Below are 17682 nucleotides of genomic sequence, written 5' to 3'. Positions count from 1 at the left end.
TTTCGGTGCGCGCACGCTCGCGGCGAGCAGCAGCTGGTCGGGCAGTCGTCTCGGCGGTTCCGCCAGTGGCCGACGTGTGTGGATTCACATCGTTACGCAGTCTACGCCGCCGCCCTGGGCGCTAGCGTCGACGGGAGCCCAAGGCGCGCGTCCCGGTCGTCGTCGCCTTCTCGCGGTGTCGCGCCCGCGTTCCGCGCACGCCCGTCGGTTCACGCGATCCTCGTCGGCAGCAGCAGCAGCTGTGCGTGAGCCGGTTGCGCCGCGTGATTGTTTTTCATTTTCTTCTTCTTTCGGGAGAACCGCGACCGACTGACGACGGCCGAGTCGCGCGCCGGTGGTGGTGTTTGGCGGCCAGCGCTCGGAACGCTTTCGGCTCGCGCTCGAAGGCACGCGCTCGAAGACGACAAGGATACGTTCGGTGGTCGTCGTCTCGACAGAGCGAGAGCCGTCTCAGCAGCGAAGATGCTGTCCTTCCCGCCTATGGACGATGAGGAGGAGGAGGAAGGCCTGGTGGTCTCCACGCCCGAGACCAGCCCCAAGCACGGCCCCGGCACCGCTGCCGGCGGCGGGAGCGGCCGGTTCGTGCCCGTCGAGACCGAGGCGTCCAAGAAGCCCCGCGGCGTCAAGCCCTTCTCCATCTCCGGCGGCAGGAAGGTGGCCAGGTAACCATGTCCGGGGGGTTTCGACGCAGTCCTGGAGCGCCTGGTCTGTCTCGAAGCACCGCCACGTCGGCGCGCTGCCTCTTAGCTCTCTGTGGGTGTTCGAAAGAATGGGCTCGGGTGCTCTGCGTGAGCATTCTCCGATCGCGCTAGTGACGCAGCATGATGGAGGCGCTGACGTCGTCGCTATTGTACACTGGAGAAATGTAGCACCCGCTCCACAGCGCCCACGTCTCGCAAATAGAACATCAATCCAAATTGACTCCGCACAGAAAGCAGCACCGGAGAAATAAGGACATTACCGCAGCCATCCTCCTGTGGAGTTCGATGTTGCGGTTGGCGCTTTGCTTAGGCTGGCTTTCGCACTGTGCTCCGACGTGCATCACTTTTCTCGCGCCCCGATCGTGAAACTTGGTCGCTTTCGAACTGTCGTCTGTGCCGCGTGGCGCTTTGTTCGTGTGGGCAGATTTCCTTCCTGCGTGTCTGTGTGGTGATGGTGAAAGCTTCGTCTCTGCAGTCACCGAGTTGGGCCCACGCGCGTTATTTCCGCAGGCCGTGTCCCCGATCGAGAGTCGGGACCTGAGGTAGCGCGCGTGGCTTTGGCAGCTCTTCCGCGTCGACGTGGCCGCTCTTTGCGCAGGCGCTCCGAGCAGCTGCAGCTGCTCGGAGGCAGGTGCGTTTACCCTTGCGGGCGGCAAGTGCGATCAGCCTGCGCTGCAGCAGTTATGCGGCGTGAGAAAGCGCACGGTGGCCCGGGCGCTTTCACGTCCGTGCGCCCGCGGCCCGGGCAGTGTGTCAGGCGCTTAGGAGCGCTCGGAGCCGTGGCTCGGCGGTGCTCCTGCTCTCGCTGCTTATTTACAGCGAGCTCGCCAAATCTGGGCTGAAAACCGCGCACGTTGGCGCCATACGTAGAAGCGCGTCAAAAGCACGGCCCCCGCGGCGGGTCCGCGACGCGACACCGTGCTACCTCGTTGGGGGAGAGTCTGGTCGCGCCTCGTTGAAAGCTCGAGGCGCTGTCGTAGAGGCTGTCCACAGTCAGAACCGCGATGAGGCCCGAGAGGTGCCCGTGGAGGCTGCGCCATCGATCGGCGCGGCTGAAGCGTCGTCGGCTTAATTCCCGGCGGGCTCCGCGGCGTTCCCGGTTGGTGCCGAGGCGCTGCCGGCGCTGTCGCGTCTGCCGTCCGGCGTGCCTGCCCGCGAGTCACTCGTTGCTGCAGGTGAGATGGTCCGTCGGGACCCTTGACTAGGCCCAGCGCGTAGTACGTTCATCTGGCCGAGTAAGTGAGCTCCCAGCATCGTGGTTACGGCGTGAGCGCTTAGCGTGTGGCCTGCGTTTCCGGCGTTTCGCTACGCTCTTTGGACACAGCGGGCGAGTTCTGTTGGACGCGGAGCGTTTCTCCGGTAACTGCTGCTACTGACTGCGTGTTTCAGTTTGCTCAAATACTAGTCGATGCTTCCCCGTATTTGGCCTCCTCCTGTGAACGTATGACCGCGACGCAGTGAGTGCGTCCGTGAATGTCGTCATATATTCGAGTCACGTGAAAGAGGTTTGCGCGCTGCCGCACCAGCCTGCAAAACTGCGTGTGTTTATCAGCCCCGCCGTGAAATGGGAGATTGAAGGGGTGTTCAAGAATATCTGATATCTATAGAATGTTACAAGCATATGATTTGTCATTATTTCTGGTGCAAGGATCGTTAGTTTGGTGCACTGCGACCGATGATGGAAATTATGCTGGTATGGTAGAAGCTGTGTCCCGAAAGTGTCGCAGCATTTGTGCTGTGGCAGTGTTTAATAAAGGGGATGTAGTCTGGCAGATACAGTGGTGTGTGTCCTGCTACATTTGCAATCAGTGTGAAGCGATCGCTTTATGGCGAACCTACCTTGACAAGGTACTTTACCACAGTGCATATTTGCCAGAAGACAGAATGAAAGACTAATACCTCTGTCACACGGTCACTTTCGATCCTCATTGACCTCTATCTGCGTTGAGGTTTTCAAGAAGGATTGAAGCCTCCCATGCTACACAGTCGTTTTCAATGAGCATTGAGAAATTTTCCTCATGTGCGCTACAAGTGTGTCGTTGACCACATTCGAGTGTGCTTGAAATCTCAAGATCGATTGAGGAAGCAGCTTGAAGTCAAGCAGGCTCGAGCTCGATTGCACTTGAAAGTTGCCGTGTGACAACCTCGATCTGCATTGAGTTGAATGCAGATCGAGTTCAATGAGGATCGAAACTGTCCGTGTGACAGGGGTATCAGTTTACCACATCTTCTTCCAAAGAATAAGTAATTGTCGCAGCAAAAAAAAAAATTACAGGCTTTGCTGGGCTGGCATGGAAGCAGTTGCCTTCTTATTGATCCAACTGTACAAGTGCTGCATGGAGTAAGCAACTTGAAAGCCATTTTGTGTTGAACCACAGCAGTGGGGATGTGCAAAGGAGCTCTCTGCTGCGGTTCGAATGTTGTACAGTTGGCACTCATTTGCTTTCCTGCTAGGTATACTTCAATGACTGTTGTGCCTCTAGAGAGCTTGCCCTGACTGCCTCATTAACCCCCTAGCGGACTTTGGCGCCTCACACTTCTCGTACGCCTGCGGTCATTTTTGGCTTGCGTTGAGGCCAGCCCTACTGCCTTTTGACAGCAATCTTAGCCATCTGGTTTAAGGTGTCCAGCGCTGTTTTCTCTTTTCGCCAACAGGGTTTAGTTTCTGTCAACTAAATAAAGATTGTATTGAAAAGCTACAACACTGCAATAGCACCAATTCCTGTATAAGAGAACGTCTATTTTGGTACAGCCTTAGAAAAAACTAATACACTGTATTCGGGGTTCAAGAAAGATTGCACTTGTAGAAGTGCATCTCCGGTGGAACGAAGACATTGTGTGTGGTGCTGTGTGGAGGTGTGGTAGTATGAGTAGAACGTGCCTCCACCCTCCTCCACTGATTCCGTAGGAAGGGACGACGTCATGACTTTGATGTCCTGAAAGTTTGGAAATCGCAGCATTATCTGATAAATCGTGGATGATGGAGCCTGCACCTCATCCTTTTTTTTTTCCTTCACTGAACGTGACCATCACACATTGAATTAGGTGGCATATGCTCAGTGGACTTGTTAGTCATTTGTGTGCTGCAGTGCTTGTAGAAGAACGAGAAAAAAAAATCATTTGCTAGTAATCTGCTTTTGAAGGCTGATAGGAAAAAATGTGAACACAATATTTGCAGTGTCAAAGAAACCCACCAGATGGCTGAGGCTAACCAGGAGAAGAATGCCAAACTGAAGGAGGCCCTGGGCATCAGCAACTTTTTTGTGGAAGGTAGCTCCCTGGACCCAGACCGCAAGAACCGTGAGGCTCAAGCAGCTGCCGAGGCCCACAAGCAGCTTCACAGGCAAGTGGGAGGGGGCATGGAACTGCGGATGGGGTGCGCATATGTATATATATTCTGCTTCTGCTTAGCATTTGAAAGATGCCATGGACTGTGAACCTTGGAGCTCTCTCCTCATATTGTTGACATTGAGGCTTTGTACTGATCCAGAGATTTGAGGGCGGAAATACACTATTTCTCTTTGGTCTATAGAAGGGTTCTCAGACTCAGTGAACTTTTGAGTTCTTGGTGTTTCTGAAGCACGGAAAGCCATGCATGCTTCCATCCTTCTTTTCCTTTACCCACCTTATTTTGAAACTAACCATGCTGTGGTTGATAACAGCAGATTGTCTCCCGATACATCTGGTATAATTTGGGTTTGGGCAGCTTTTCTGTCATTATGTTGAACATTGTATGTTTTCAAGATTCCTTTGAATTTGTTGATAAAGCTATTTGCTGTGCAGGAGAGGAAACAACTATTTAGGCAAGCGTGCTTTTCTTTTGTAGGCTTGTTTCTTTTAACAGAGCCAAGCATACAGGTGATTTATTCTTTTTTCACTTTGAGTATATATACATGCTTTGTTTATTGAACTGTGTTGTGCTACTTGTCGGTAGAGAAAGGCTAGTCGTGAACTTTTGAGACTGAGACACTACTATTTGGAACAGAACTATTTCAGTCACAAGATGCCTTGTGTTTACATTCCATTGCTGTTAAATTTTAATTGTAATGAGCTTTCAAAAGCAAAGAAGACTTTTCATAATTGCTGTGTAGTGGAGATTTAACGAGGTTTCATGAAACGGTGTTGTGCAGTGGTTTGAAGCTCTACACACGGACTAAGATGCTGAGAACTTTGCAGTTTAATATATATATATATATATATATATATATGGGTAAATTTTGATGTCTATCAGCATCTCTATACATGTATGCTGCAAGCAGTCAGCTTATGCTAGCACTGATGCCTGCCATCACACAAGTGTGCACTAGCAAATACTGGCTGTTTCTTTTTTGCTTGCAAAAAGGCATTGTTGCTAGGCTGGATGTTCTTGCATGTGAATACTCTTCTTTACAGTCTCGTCCCAGACTCTGAGAGCTCGCCTGAGCCCGAGCAGAAGAGCAGAAAGAAAAAGAAAAGTGAAAAAGAGGCACAGAGCAAAAGGCAAGTTGGACAAAGCTGTAGAATTGTGCCTTATAGGTTTTGGAGCAGTGGTTTGTGAGTAAAATGCTTTATTTTTTTTTCATCAGTGCTAGTTTGAAATTTATTTTGATGGAGAAGATTTGCTTCATTTAAGTTCACTTTGGCAAGCTGTCGTTTGTTCACTGCGAGTACCATGAGCGATGCTACTTATTAGGAGGAATTAGGAAGTAGGAGGAGTTCAGTACTGTCTGTAAGGAAGAAAAAAAAAAAGAACACGGGACAGGTGATATTTTACGGCTACTCAATTGTGGGCATGGCGGTACATGGTTGGGAAAAGTGAATCCAGGCATTCCTTGACAATTATTTTGTACAATTAACGTTCCAGCATGCGATTTACACATTGTGGGAGAGTAAAAGCACTAGTACTGTGCTCGGGGTTAAATTTTATGTAACGAAAAGGGTACACTGTTTTGGGACGTACTGCAACGAAATTCCCAATCACATGTTTTCGTCCTCATGCACTTTCCTGAATAACGAGCAGCTGTGAGATAATGCTTGTCCTGTGTTTTGCATTTTGTCCCACTGAGGGCAGTTTACTACACCTCGATGTCACCTCTCATTGAGCTTATCTTTGCGACTGTTTGCTTTTTATGCAATGAGCATTCCACCTCTAGGTTTCACACTTGATACTGTGTTGTTGCCTTGGTTGTGAATTGTTTGTGCCGTGACCAAATTTTATCTACCCTGTGCCTTTGTCTTTGTGTTAGTAAAAGAAACCCTGGTATTTACAGGGCCCAGTTGGTGAGTAGTGCTGCCTTGGTTTCCTTTTTGTTTTCCTCTTCTTCTGGGCATACCTGCCCTCCCTGCTTGTGTTCTGTCTCACTCTGCTGTAGTAGTGCCTGCCTAGTTCCCTCTTCTTGTCACGCTTTCTGACTGTGTGTGTGTGTGCGTGTCTGTATGCCACCTGCTTGCTGCTTGCTTATTCACTGCCGGTCATCCACTGACCATGTTCTGGTCTTGTGCTGCTGCGTAGGAGTCCGTCTCCTGAGCCGCCCCCCAAGAAGAAGAAGAGCTCGTCATCTTCCTCCTCCAAGAAACGGAAGCGGTCCAGGCAAGTCGGGCCGTGGCCCCTGTGCTGTCTGGGCATGTTGGCGGCACTGCGAAAGGCGACAATGCTCAGTCGGAGAGGGCAGTCTGTTTCATTGGCAAGCGTTGAAGCTGTTGGGGATTCCGGTTGTTGCATGACAAGCTTGCCGTTTTAGACGCGTGTATCGTGTGGGAGCGGTATGAGGCTGGAATTCAACCTTGTTTCACTACTTCTCTAGTTGCAGGCTGTGGAGGCCAGTATTCATATTTATTTCTTGAATGGGTACCGAGGGCAAACTTGTTCGTTTGCTGATTGTCAGCTCTGTTTAGAATGCATTTAATCAGTGTGCAATGTTCACTCAACGTATGCCAGCTTCAGTTTGTTCCCAGCAGAGAGTCTGAAACATGGGGATCAAGAATAAGAGCAGTACCCTCCCCCCCCCCAACCTCCACTAGCTTCCAACTTTTTGCACTTAGATTTATGGCAGACACTTACATTCTAGGATATCATTAATGTAATAGTGGGGGCTACTGGGTTGGTTGGCTTTGCAGCTAGTCATAATGCATTTCGTTTGGGTAACTTGAAACCAGTCATGTCCCAACAGAAGCTGTTAACTGACTTCTGTTCACGAGCATGATTAACAAAACATACAAATGCTTAAATGAGGTGTCCATCACTCCTCGTGTGTACACCTTTACAAAGCTAATTATTTAAATTTGGTTTTTGCATTATTAACAAGTACACATTTAAACAGTTCGAAAAATATTACACATAAAATCAAATAAAAATAAAATCAGTCATGACACACCCCACTCAAGAAATAGTTCGAGTCTCTGGTCCACAATGTTCCTTTGAAGTTCTGGTGGTTGACCATACTTTGTGGTTCTCGGAAGGCTTGCATTGATTGCTGTGAATGCTTTAGTGATGTTTTCTTTTTTTTTTTCTTCTGTGGATTATGTGATAAGATTGCTCTTTTGTGGTGGTATTGTGTGAGCACATAAACGTGCCAAGCATTCTTGAAGCATGGCAAACCACCAACTTCGGCCAGCAGTTATAGGCCAATATCATTAACTAGCTGTCTGGCAAAATCATTTGAGAGTATTCTTAATATTAGATTAATGTTTATCCTAGAATTCCAAGAGCTTCTCGATATTCATCAGTGTGGTTTTAAGAAGGCATGTTGTACAACTGACCATCTTGTCCGTCTGGAAAATACCGTCACAGAAGCATTCATACACAGACAGCACTGTCTAGCGGTTTTCTTCGATCTTGAAAAGGCATACGACACAACATGGAGGTTCGGAATATTGCGTGACCTTGCAGACTTGGGCATCCGTGGGAGAATGCTAAACATCTTGCGTGATTTCCTCTCTAACCGCTCATTCAATGTTCGTCTAGGCACAACTATGTCAAAAACATTTATCCAAGAGAATGGCGTACCACAGGGATGTATTTTAAGTACTACATTGTTTGTTGTAAAAATGAATAGTATAAGTAAAGCAATCCCAGAGTCTGTTATGTATTCACTTTACGTTGATGACTTGCAAATTGCCTGTACATCATCCAACATATCATCCTGTGAGAGGCAAATACAGATAACATTGAATAAGTTAGCTACATGGGCAGACAGGAATGGGTTTAAATTCTCCCCTAAAAAAACAGTAGCTGTTCTTTTTTCACTGAAGAGAGGCCTACAGACAGATCCAACTTTATACCTAAATGAAGCTGAACTGCCAGTAAAAAATAAACATAAATTTTTAGGTATAACTTTTGATAAAAAATTAACATTCCTGCCTCGCATAACTAACCTTAAAAAGAAAGCTTCTAAGTCCCTCAACATACTCAAAAATCTCTCAAAGAAGAACTGGGGATCCGATCGAACATGCCTTTTAGACATTTACCGATCTATTGTACGCTCCAGTTTAGATTACGGTTGTATTGTGTATGGCTCCGCGAGGTCATCATATCTAAAGCAATTAGACCCAATACATAACCTCGGCTTACGTCTTTCTAGTGGTGCATACAGAACATCCCCCATTAAAAGCATCTATGTAGAAACAAATGAACCACCCCTTGCCGACAGGAGGAGCATGCTTACATGTGAATACATACTCAGGATAAGATCTTTACCAAAACATCTCTGTTTCCCCTTAGTTACAAAGTGCCCTTCCAGAACACTGTTCATAAACAAACCCCATGCTATCAGGCCTTTACTACTCCGCTTTGAAGAAATATGGCAAGATTTAGGAATACTGGATGCACTTCCAACCGTAGCCCAGAGACAGTATCCATTTCCGCCCTGGTACAGCCTTCCCTCTACATGTGACCTCACACTGACAACCTTCCGAAAAAATCAAACAGCACACGAACACATATTACAGGAATACCTAGCACTACGAGAGAAGTATATGAACTTCACAGAATTTTTCACAGATGGATCAAAAATAGCAAATTATGTTGGATGTGCTGTCGTGCAAGGCAACAGAGAAAAAGTTGTAAGGCTACCTAACAGTGCCTCAATATTTACTGCAGAATGTTACGCTGTCTATGTAGCTGTAAATAAAATTATGCAACAGAACTGTGAAAAGAGCATAATCTATACCAATTCTTTAAGTGTGCTTACGGCATTACATTCCAAAAATGCAGTTGAGCCTATAGTAGGGAACATCATTCACGGCATAGAAAAAATCACAACGCAAGGCCAAACCATAATCTTTTGCTGGGTTCCTAGCCATGTTGGGATAGATGGTAACGAAGTAGCCGACTCATGTGCTGCACAAGCTCGAACTAAGAAAATAAAGAAAATACCAATTCCCTACAAGGATTGTATTAAGTTAGTAAAAAGAAGCCTGATAGATAAATGGCAGAAAAAAATGGAATAACGAAGAGCAAAATAAACTGCACACAGTAAAACTCATAGTAGGAGAATGGAAATCATGTACACAGAACAAACGCTTCAGTGAGGTGATTTTGTGCCGTCTTCGAATCGGACATACACACTTGACACACAATTTCTTACTGAGAAAAGAGCAAAAACCATTATGCGAAGAATGTGGAGGTGAGTTCACCGTGAACCACATTTTGATCTCGTGCACAGAACTTGAACAGTTAAGGAAAAAATATTTTACTCCATTCTATAATGAACGCATCCCATTCCACCCCTGTTTACTATTAGGAGACAACCCGCTTGTTGAAATTTCATCTGTTTTTAGTTTTCTTAAAGAGTTAGGGATTCTAAATCAGCTGTAATTTTCTAAACTTTTCATTTTCACTCATAAAGAAGCTCAGCAACCTAGTGTTTGGCGCATGATGGCCATAGTAGCCTATGTGCCAAAAACCCAACCCAACCCAACCCATTCTTGTGCATGCCAGAGAGTGCCACATGGCTGAAATTGATAGAAAGTGCGTTCCTTCTCGGCGCCCCATGGCCTGTGGCTCTATTGGCAGCTGAAAATTACTTAGTACTTAATTGGGGCTCGCATCACTGCCTTGCAGGTCAGAATCTCCAGTAGTGAAACACCGAAAGAGCAAGCCTAAGAAAAAGCAGGCAACAAAGGCCAAACGGAAGTCTCGCAAGAGGTGAGTGTCGTCTCCTCTCACATCCTCTACTGGTTCTCCATCTCACTTTGAGCGTTTCAGCTGGAAAGAATACCAGCGTTTCCAGTGTGTAAATATTGAGGAAGGTCTCTGGCATACTTTGGGCTCATATATATATATATATATATATATATATATATATATATATATATATATATATATATATACAAGCAGATCAATCAAGGGGAAATGAGGGTGCTCGTTATAATACATGAAGGAAAGAAGCCAACAGTCGGCGAGGCCAAGCAAAGCGTTGGGGATGGTATCTTTATGTCATTTTTATTTTTTTAAATGTTTACTTCGATAACCACAGAAAGATAATTAGACACAAAGTAGAAGAAAAAACAACGTGCCGATGGTGGGATCCGAACCCACGACCTCCGAATAACGCGTCCGGTGCTCTACCAACTGAGCTACATCGGCCGCTGTCCCCCCTGCTACTTTCTTGGGTATTTATGTTGTCTGTATACGAACCTTGAGAGTGTTCACCAGCGCCACCCTCAGCCATAGCGGCGGACGTGGGACGTCCTTTGTTACCGCCAGCGTCACGTAGAACGTGATCAAGAGCGAGGGCGAAAGCTGTGCTAGAACCCTCTTACGCTACCTATGGCTTCAAGACTGCCAGAACCGAGACCCCCGTAAGCTACAAGCAGATCAATCAAGGGGAAATGAGGGTGCTCGTTATAATACATGAAGGAAAGAAGCCAACAGTCGGCGAGGCCAAGGAAAGCGTTGGGGATGGTATCTTTATGTCATTTTTTTTTTTTTTTTAATGTTTACTTCGATAACCACAGAAATTAGTAATGTAATCTGTTTAGGGGAAAGATAATTAGACACAAAGTAGAAGAAAAAACACCGTGCCGATGGTGGGATCCGAACCCACGACCTCCGAATAACGCGTCCGGTGCTCTACCAACTGAGCTACATCGGCCGCTGTCCCCCCTGCTACTTTCTTGGGTATTTATGTTGTCTGTATACGAACCTTGAGAGTGTTCACCAGCGCCACCCTCAGCCATAGCGGCGGACGTGGGACGTCCTTTGTTACCGCCAGCGTCACGTAGAACGTGATCAAGAGCGAGGGCGAAAGCTGTGCTAGAACCCTCTTACGCTACCTATGGCTTCAAGACTGCCAGAACCGAGACCCCCGTAAGCTACAAGCAGATCAATCAAGGGGAAATGAGGGTGCTCGTTATAATACAAAGGACGTCCCACGTCCGCCGCTATGGCTGAGGGTGGCGCTGGTGAACACTCTCAAGGTTCGTATACAGACAACATAAATACCCAAGAAAGTAGCAGGGGGGACAGCGGCCGATGTAGCTCAGTTGGTAGAGCACCGGACGCGTTATTCGGAGGTCGTGGGTTCGGATCCCACCATCGGCACGTTGTTTTTTCTTCTACTTTGTGTCCAATTATCTTTCCCCTAAACAGATTACATTACTAATTTCTGTGGTTATCGAAGTAAACATTAAAAAAAAAAATGACATAATGATACCATCCCCAACGCTTTCCTTGGCCTCGCCGACTGTTGGCTTCTTTCCTTCATATATATATATATATATATATATATATAAATAAACAAAAGAAAAATTCTGCATTTTGCTGGCCAGTTGGCTGTGGGATTGTACCCGAGCTTTTGTCAAAATATAGTTGCTTTGGTTGGGAATGTGTGGAAAGTTCCCTGCACAAGTTTTACTTGAGACCTCCTACTGTACTACCTTTCACGCAGTTCTACATTATTGCATTTCACTTAAATATACCTGAAATCTAAGAAGCTTCTGGACGAATTTGTTTACTGTTAAAATAAAAGAAGGGAGCAAATATGGGAGCACGTTTGTTTCTTGGGACTTCCCAGTAGCCCGGTTGCTGAAAGCCGACGCAAGCGTCCACGGCGCTCCCCGTCGGAATCCAGCAGCTCGGCTGACCAGAGTAGTGATGAGTCTACTGAGACATCTTCGGAAGACACTGAGTCGTCCTCATCCGAGGAAAGCAGGTAGGGCCCATTTTGATTGCTCCGTGCCCTCTTAGTTTAGTTTTAACAAGGGGCTATTCTTCCTACTTCTTGCTTGCATCCCTGCATGAAAATTTGCCTGTGCTTCTCTGTCTGTGCCTGTGGGACGTTGTTTTCAGGTATTGCCTGAGTGCATTGATTGTAATCATTGCTTTTAGAAATTGAGAGCTCAATCCAGAAGTGGTCTTGCAATTAGGTTTTTTTTTCTGTTAAATTTTTAGCCTTCTCTTTAAACTCAGACGCAATTCAGTGCAGTCACAAATTGGAGCAGAGGCACTTTTTTTTTGTTGTTGTTGTCCATGCACTGCCAACAGTCCAGTTTGCTTACAGCTTTGGGATTCTTGTCTTGTTTGTAGTTTCTCAGATCGCCAAAGGTCAAGATTGGACACCTTTGTTGGTGAGATTGCCATTCGAGCTGCATTGTTGCTCAGCTTTGTATAATGCTATCTTGTCGGCGTTTAGTTAGATTTTTTTTTCCACATAATTTGCCACTAATTTCAGCATGCACACTCCAAGTATGTGTATACTGGCTTGTCAAATGCTGTGTTGTGATGTCTTATTGTAGTTCACATTTTCTGCAAGTGAACTTGCGAGGTACAGAAGAGCTTCCATTGGTGCCACTCTAATGACAGTGTCAGGTATTCAAAGCATCTACACGCTAATTTAAAAACTAGTTCTCAAGAATTTCCAGTTATCTTTTTGAACTGGAGCACTTGGGTCGTCCTGTGACGTTTTATGCTGGCAGCTCTGATATAGTGAAAGTCCAAGCTTCTTACTTGGGTGCAGAGAACTTCTAAAGACTTGCCCTACCTGTAGGCACAAGTTCTGCTCTAGCCCCTAGGCATTAGTGGTTGTGATGGCCCCTTCCCGTCATTCCAAGTGGGCAGTGCAGCATGTCATCTGTAAAGTATACTGCTTTCTACGTATTGCAGCCACTTTTACTGCTGGTATGTTTTGATGTGGTCTTCTTGCATGTGAAAGCATTTACTCTGCTTGCTTGTCTGGCATGGCTTCTTTACCAGTGCTTGTCTAGACTTCAGTGCATATGTGGTGTTTTGATTGTGTGGTTACAACATGATATAGTGCTTGAAACTTAATTCAGCAGGATAGGCTTGCAGTTGTAAAGCTTTCTAGATATTAGAACACCTTTTTTGTTTTGCTTTTTTAGCTTTTCTTGCATTTTTGCAGCTCAGTTCATTCTCAGATATGCTGTTACTGGAATAGCCTCAACTTTGGGTGAATCGAACTAAGTCCTTTAATTGTTGATGGCTGCTGCGAGAACCTACTTTCTTCGTATTCTCAGTCTCGCTAGCAAGTTGTGTCTAAGCGTGTAACCTGTGTCAATCTGACTACTATTATTTCTTAGTATATATGGGCCGAAGGTTTGTGTACTTGCTGGAAATCTGTAATCATACTGTTTAACCATGCCATGCCTTGTTGGAGCTGTGCTTGTTTTGAGTGGTGGCTTTGGAAGATTTTTTTGCTTTGTATGTTTTGGTTTTCTTGAATGTTTATTCATTTAAGTTGCTACCAACACACTTCCAGATAGGCATTTCACACTCATTCTTTGCTGCGGTGAGTACAATCGTATCTAGAGTCTTGTGTGCTTCTTTGCGATTGAGCATTGTGGGGCAGTTTCCTTCCCTTGCATGCTGGGATAGAGCGTGGTTGCCGAGCATGGTCTGCTTTAGGTCTTTGTATTTCCTGCTTTTTAAGTGCGTTTGGAACTGTCGCATATGTATTTGTTTCATGTCGCGATAACTGTTTTTTAGTGTCAATATGTTGGCATGAGTGTCAGGTATGCTGTTCTTCAGGGGCTCTCAAATGGCTACCTTATTAAATAAGGCTCATTAATTTTGCACCTTTTGTTTTTTTTTTCCTTTTCTGGTTTTGTTTGTGCATACAGGACAGTATTGCCAGGTTAAAGCAGGCTGTGTAATTTTGTTTGATTGCAAAGCAGCTGCGTGAAAGCACATAATCCGTATGCAGACCATGTCTTGCTGCCGTTTAGAGGAACAGTATGCCTAGCCACAGCAGAGCATCCCCAGTCTTAAAAAAAAAAAAAAAAGACTACTTTTTTGTTTTTTGCTAGATGTTTCTAATCAAAAGCATGTCCACACTTTATTATATGTTAGGAAGAGAGTGCTGTTGCTGCTCTCTCTGCTCTGTAGCTGCTGCAGCTTTAGTTTCTGGCTCGGCCAACTCGCTTGGATCCTTGTGAGCCGTGATTGAGAGATTTGAGCAAGTCACGCATGAGTACCTCCCCCTTCTCCCTTTGTAATTGCAGGTATTGTTTGAAGCAGAGGGTATGTGTGAGTGGCTGATTCTGATTTTCTTGTCCTAGACTCGGCGGCATAAGCAGTAGTGGCATGCTTAAACTGTACCCCTTAGATTGCAACCTAGAGGCTTCGTGGCAAAGTTAACCTGCCTTATCAAGTATTGACAGCCTTGGGGAGCAGCCTAGAGGAGATGTGTGTAGAAGGTTGACATTCCCCCAAGTTTCATGTTGTGTTTTTTGGTTAATGATTAAATGTTTAAATATACATCAAGGAACCTGAATCTCCCGATCTATAGTACTGTGATAAGCTTGTCTTTTCTTTTGTGCAGTCCTCATCTGATATTTAATTTTTTAACACTTGATGCCGTTACCTAAGGAGCACCTGTGTGGTGCATTCTTAGTCAATGCTTTCTTTCCTACTGCCAATCGAGGTTGTGCCTGTTGTTCCTGCATCGTTGCCTACTGAATAGGGCACTTTTGCTCGTGTGACTTTACTAGGTTTTCTTTTTTCACTGGAAAGACATTTTGTTAGTACTTGTCATTTCGTTTATTGCACCTAACTATTGCAGTTACCTTCACTTTGTAAATAGCATGTTTGCCAGCGGCACATCTGCCAGTCCAGGAACTGGTTGATAATGGTTTGCAAGGCACAAAGCTGCATTGGCCTTGATCTTGTCTCTGCTTGCAGCCCAGAGCGAAGCAGGCAAGACCACAAGAAGAAGGCTAAGCGTCCCCACCACAAGTCGGTCAAAGAGAGCAGCAACTCGAAGTCTCGCAAGTCGCGCAAAGACCGGCACAATGACGGCAAGGTAGGCTAGGGGCACAACTCTCTTTGCAGGGGGCGGCAAACAGTCGACATGGCTGTTCGTCTTTTTTACTTTCATCTACATTTTGTTCTTTCCACGTGTCTGATGCATTTCCTTTTTTTTTTTTTTATGAATGCAAACTGGCTTTGTGTTGTGTTCTTTCCCAACAGACATTTTTTGGGGGGTAGGTTTGTCACTTTTATTCGAGCCTTTCACCGTAGGTTATTTGGGTAGGCATTTTAGGTTGCAGTTTTGTTGTTGAGCACTGTAAGCTAGCAGTAGTAGCAGTGGGCAGATTTCTTGCAGGTTCAGTACTAGAATGTTTCTTAACGATGCCATATCACCAGGAGCTGAAGCAAACTGCAGTTTGAAAGGAGCAGTCACAGAAATTGGAAATTTCTTTTGCTGTTGGCCCTGAAATGGCAAGTAATGTTCAATTGTTTATGCTTGCACCATATGCCTTTATCTGCTACAGTAGGGAGTTGGCAACACTCTCCAGGGTGCAGTGAGTAGGTGCTACGGAAGGCTGCTCTAGGTCAGATTCTCTTCGCTTTCCTCGTCGTCATATCACAGCTGTGTACCTACAAAACGATACTGACTTGTATGTGAGTTATGCAAACATGTAACAGCAGCACATGAGATTCTGTTATCACGCACAAAATGAGCAAGCTGTATATTTTTTGAAAAATGCATGCTTCACTTCAGCCCTTGCTCTTAAGAGAATACTACTCAGTTGCAGATGCCAAACAGGTCTTTACATAAATTTCTAAATGAAGCGTATACCTTAAACTACAGCATGTTAGACTTGTGTTGCCTCTACATTTACCTTGCGTTCGGCGCATGGTGGATGGCTTTAGTCACTAATGTGCCACAATACTCAGCATGACGACACTTTTTCTGGCTGTATTAATAAGACCTGGATAATTACTTCTTTCTGTCCTCTGGCATTCAGGATGACAACCAGGTAACGGCAGTGACATGCCCATCTCACTTGTCTCTTTAATGCTGGAATGTACTACACATGTCACCCTTGTAGCTGTCTTGTTTTTGCTTCTGTATTTCTATCTGTGAATAGGGAGGGTCTTCAAGAAGAAAGAGGGGCCTTGTTAAAGGATGATAGTGGGGTAACTCTGAGCATGTCTGCAGTGCCTGTTCTTGTGTGGGAGCATAGCCTAGCTCTGCTGCCGGAGGGCAGCAGTGTAGTAGGAGAACCAGGATGTTTGTGCATGCACTACTTTTGAGGAAGGTTTGCTGTCTCTCTCTCTGGATTAAAATGTGTGCCGTCCTTCTGTCTTGATGCCTTGGTCGCTTGCACATAGGAGGCACAGCCAGCGTAAGTACACACGAAACAATGTCCTCTGCCCTGAAAGCCTGTTTTTTTTCTCCGCTCGGCTCTCTCTCTTTTTCTTTTTTTTTATTTTTATTGTGCCCCGGGTGTATACAGGACACTGATGGCAGTAGTGTGCTCGGACACGCACACGTCACACCCGCTGGGCTCAATCCCCTCCCCTTCGCTGCTGGGAGTGCTCAGTCATCAAGAGGCCTGCACATTTTGTGTTTGCAGCCACTTGATCTCCCTCTTTTCTCTCTGCTCTTGCTCTCATACATTAGCATGCCTTCAGTTGAAGCACATTTTCATTATATTCTGGCGCTGCACCTTACAGATCATTTTTTTTTTTTTTCAAATTTTCTCAGTCTGCCATTAGGGAGCAGGAGGAAAAGACTCCACATGCTAGTTCAGGAAGTAGACACCAGTGGTGCAAGTCGTTGTTTGTTTATTTCTTTTGTCATTGTTCTTTTTATCACCTTCACAGTTTCATGCTTCAAAGAGGGTTAAAGTATAACGAAGCCAAAGATATTTGTGGGATCAATTCAGGAGCCTGCTTTTTAAACAGTTAGTTATTGATTTGAGGACTCGCCTGGGATGCACAGCTAGCCTTTATACCCACAGTAAGGTTATTGGGCTGTTGCCCCTTCAGTTCCTTGTGTGCATGCCACTTGAAAGCAGACCTTGTAAAAGAAAGGGGCCGTCTCTGAACTCTCAAAGCATATGCCACCATTGTTTTTCAGTTTCCAAAATAGTATTGGAAAAGGGGCTAGCTCTGAACCCTAGCCAAATACTAGTACACTAGCATCGTTTTCCACATCGTCGGAGCCATTGGCAAGTTCCCCCCTAACAGTTTATTGCCAGCATTCTGGGCTAGTTATCACTCTTGTAGAGAGAGAGAGAGTACTTTTGTGCCCGTTGACAGCATGCCCTCACACGGAGTACTGTTCTCATTGTGCTGTTCAAAACAAGCACCAGTCAAGAAGCCGAGCAAAGGAGACCGTTCTGCCACTGGTAGACAAATCTTCGTACTCTGCAAAAAGCAAGGTCTGTCCTCTTGCCGACCAATTCCTATGCACCAACTGCTGAAGTTCGAAACCTTTTTTGTAGCTGCCGAAATTCATTCGTTGGTAGGAATGTTTTGGTTTCGGGGTGCTCCTACAACTTTGTCTCCAGATCTGTCTGGTACACAAGAGGTTGCATGCATGTCAGTTCTTGAGGGTCATTCTCCGTGAGGCATCTTGAATGACAATAGCTGTGGTGACGTCACACTGCACTCCAGGCACATATCGTCAGATCAAAAAGCCCCATGGGGCGCACTTGTAATGAAATGACAACCGTACCAACACCCCTATACTCTTCCTCTATGCTTCCTGGAGTACTTTATAGCACTGAGCATTGTAACTAGTATGAAGCCCCA

The 17682-nt window shown here is 45.8% G+C and overlaps 1 protein-coding gene across 10 annotated transcripts in view; it reads left to right on the top strand.

Annotated features, from left to right (window-relative positions):
* Positions 1-17682, top strand: part of Srrm234 (Serine-arginine repetitive matrix 2/3/4) — an 80520-nt gene that overhangs the window by 50029 nt on the left and 12809 nt on the right. For 7 of the 10 annotated variants that reach the window (XM_084599030.1, XM_084599037.1, XM_084599033.1 and 4 more), the window contains 6 exons: positions 3880-4044; positions 5094-5180; positions 6193-6270; positions 9742-9825; positions 11696-11833; positions 14818-14938. In XM_084599030.1, the coding sequence (XP_084455156.1) occupies positions 3880-4044; positions 5094-5180; positions 6193-6270; positions 9742-9825; positions 11696-11833; positions 14818-14938 (673 nt within the window). Of the gene's footprint in view, positions 1-61; positions 663-1742; positions 1877-3879; positions 4045-5093; positions 5181-6192; positions 6271-9741; positions 9826-11695; positions 11834-14817; positions 14939-17682 lie in introns of those variants that run through there. The other 3 variants (XM_084599036.1, XM_084599039.1, XM_084599032.1) reach the window with 3 other exon arrangements.

This window comes from Amblyomma maculatum, chromosome 3 (genome assembly GCF_055883805.1).
Source record: "Amblyomma maculatum isolate TAMU_Amacu chromosome 3, ASM5588380v1, whole genome shotgun sequence".
Lineage (NCBI taxonomy): Eukaryota > Metazoa > Arthropoda > Arachnida > Ixodida > Ixodidae > Amblyomma > Amblyomma maculatum.
Note: the sequence above shows the minus strand (reverse complement) of the source record. Positions and strands in the feature narration are given on the sequence as shown.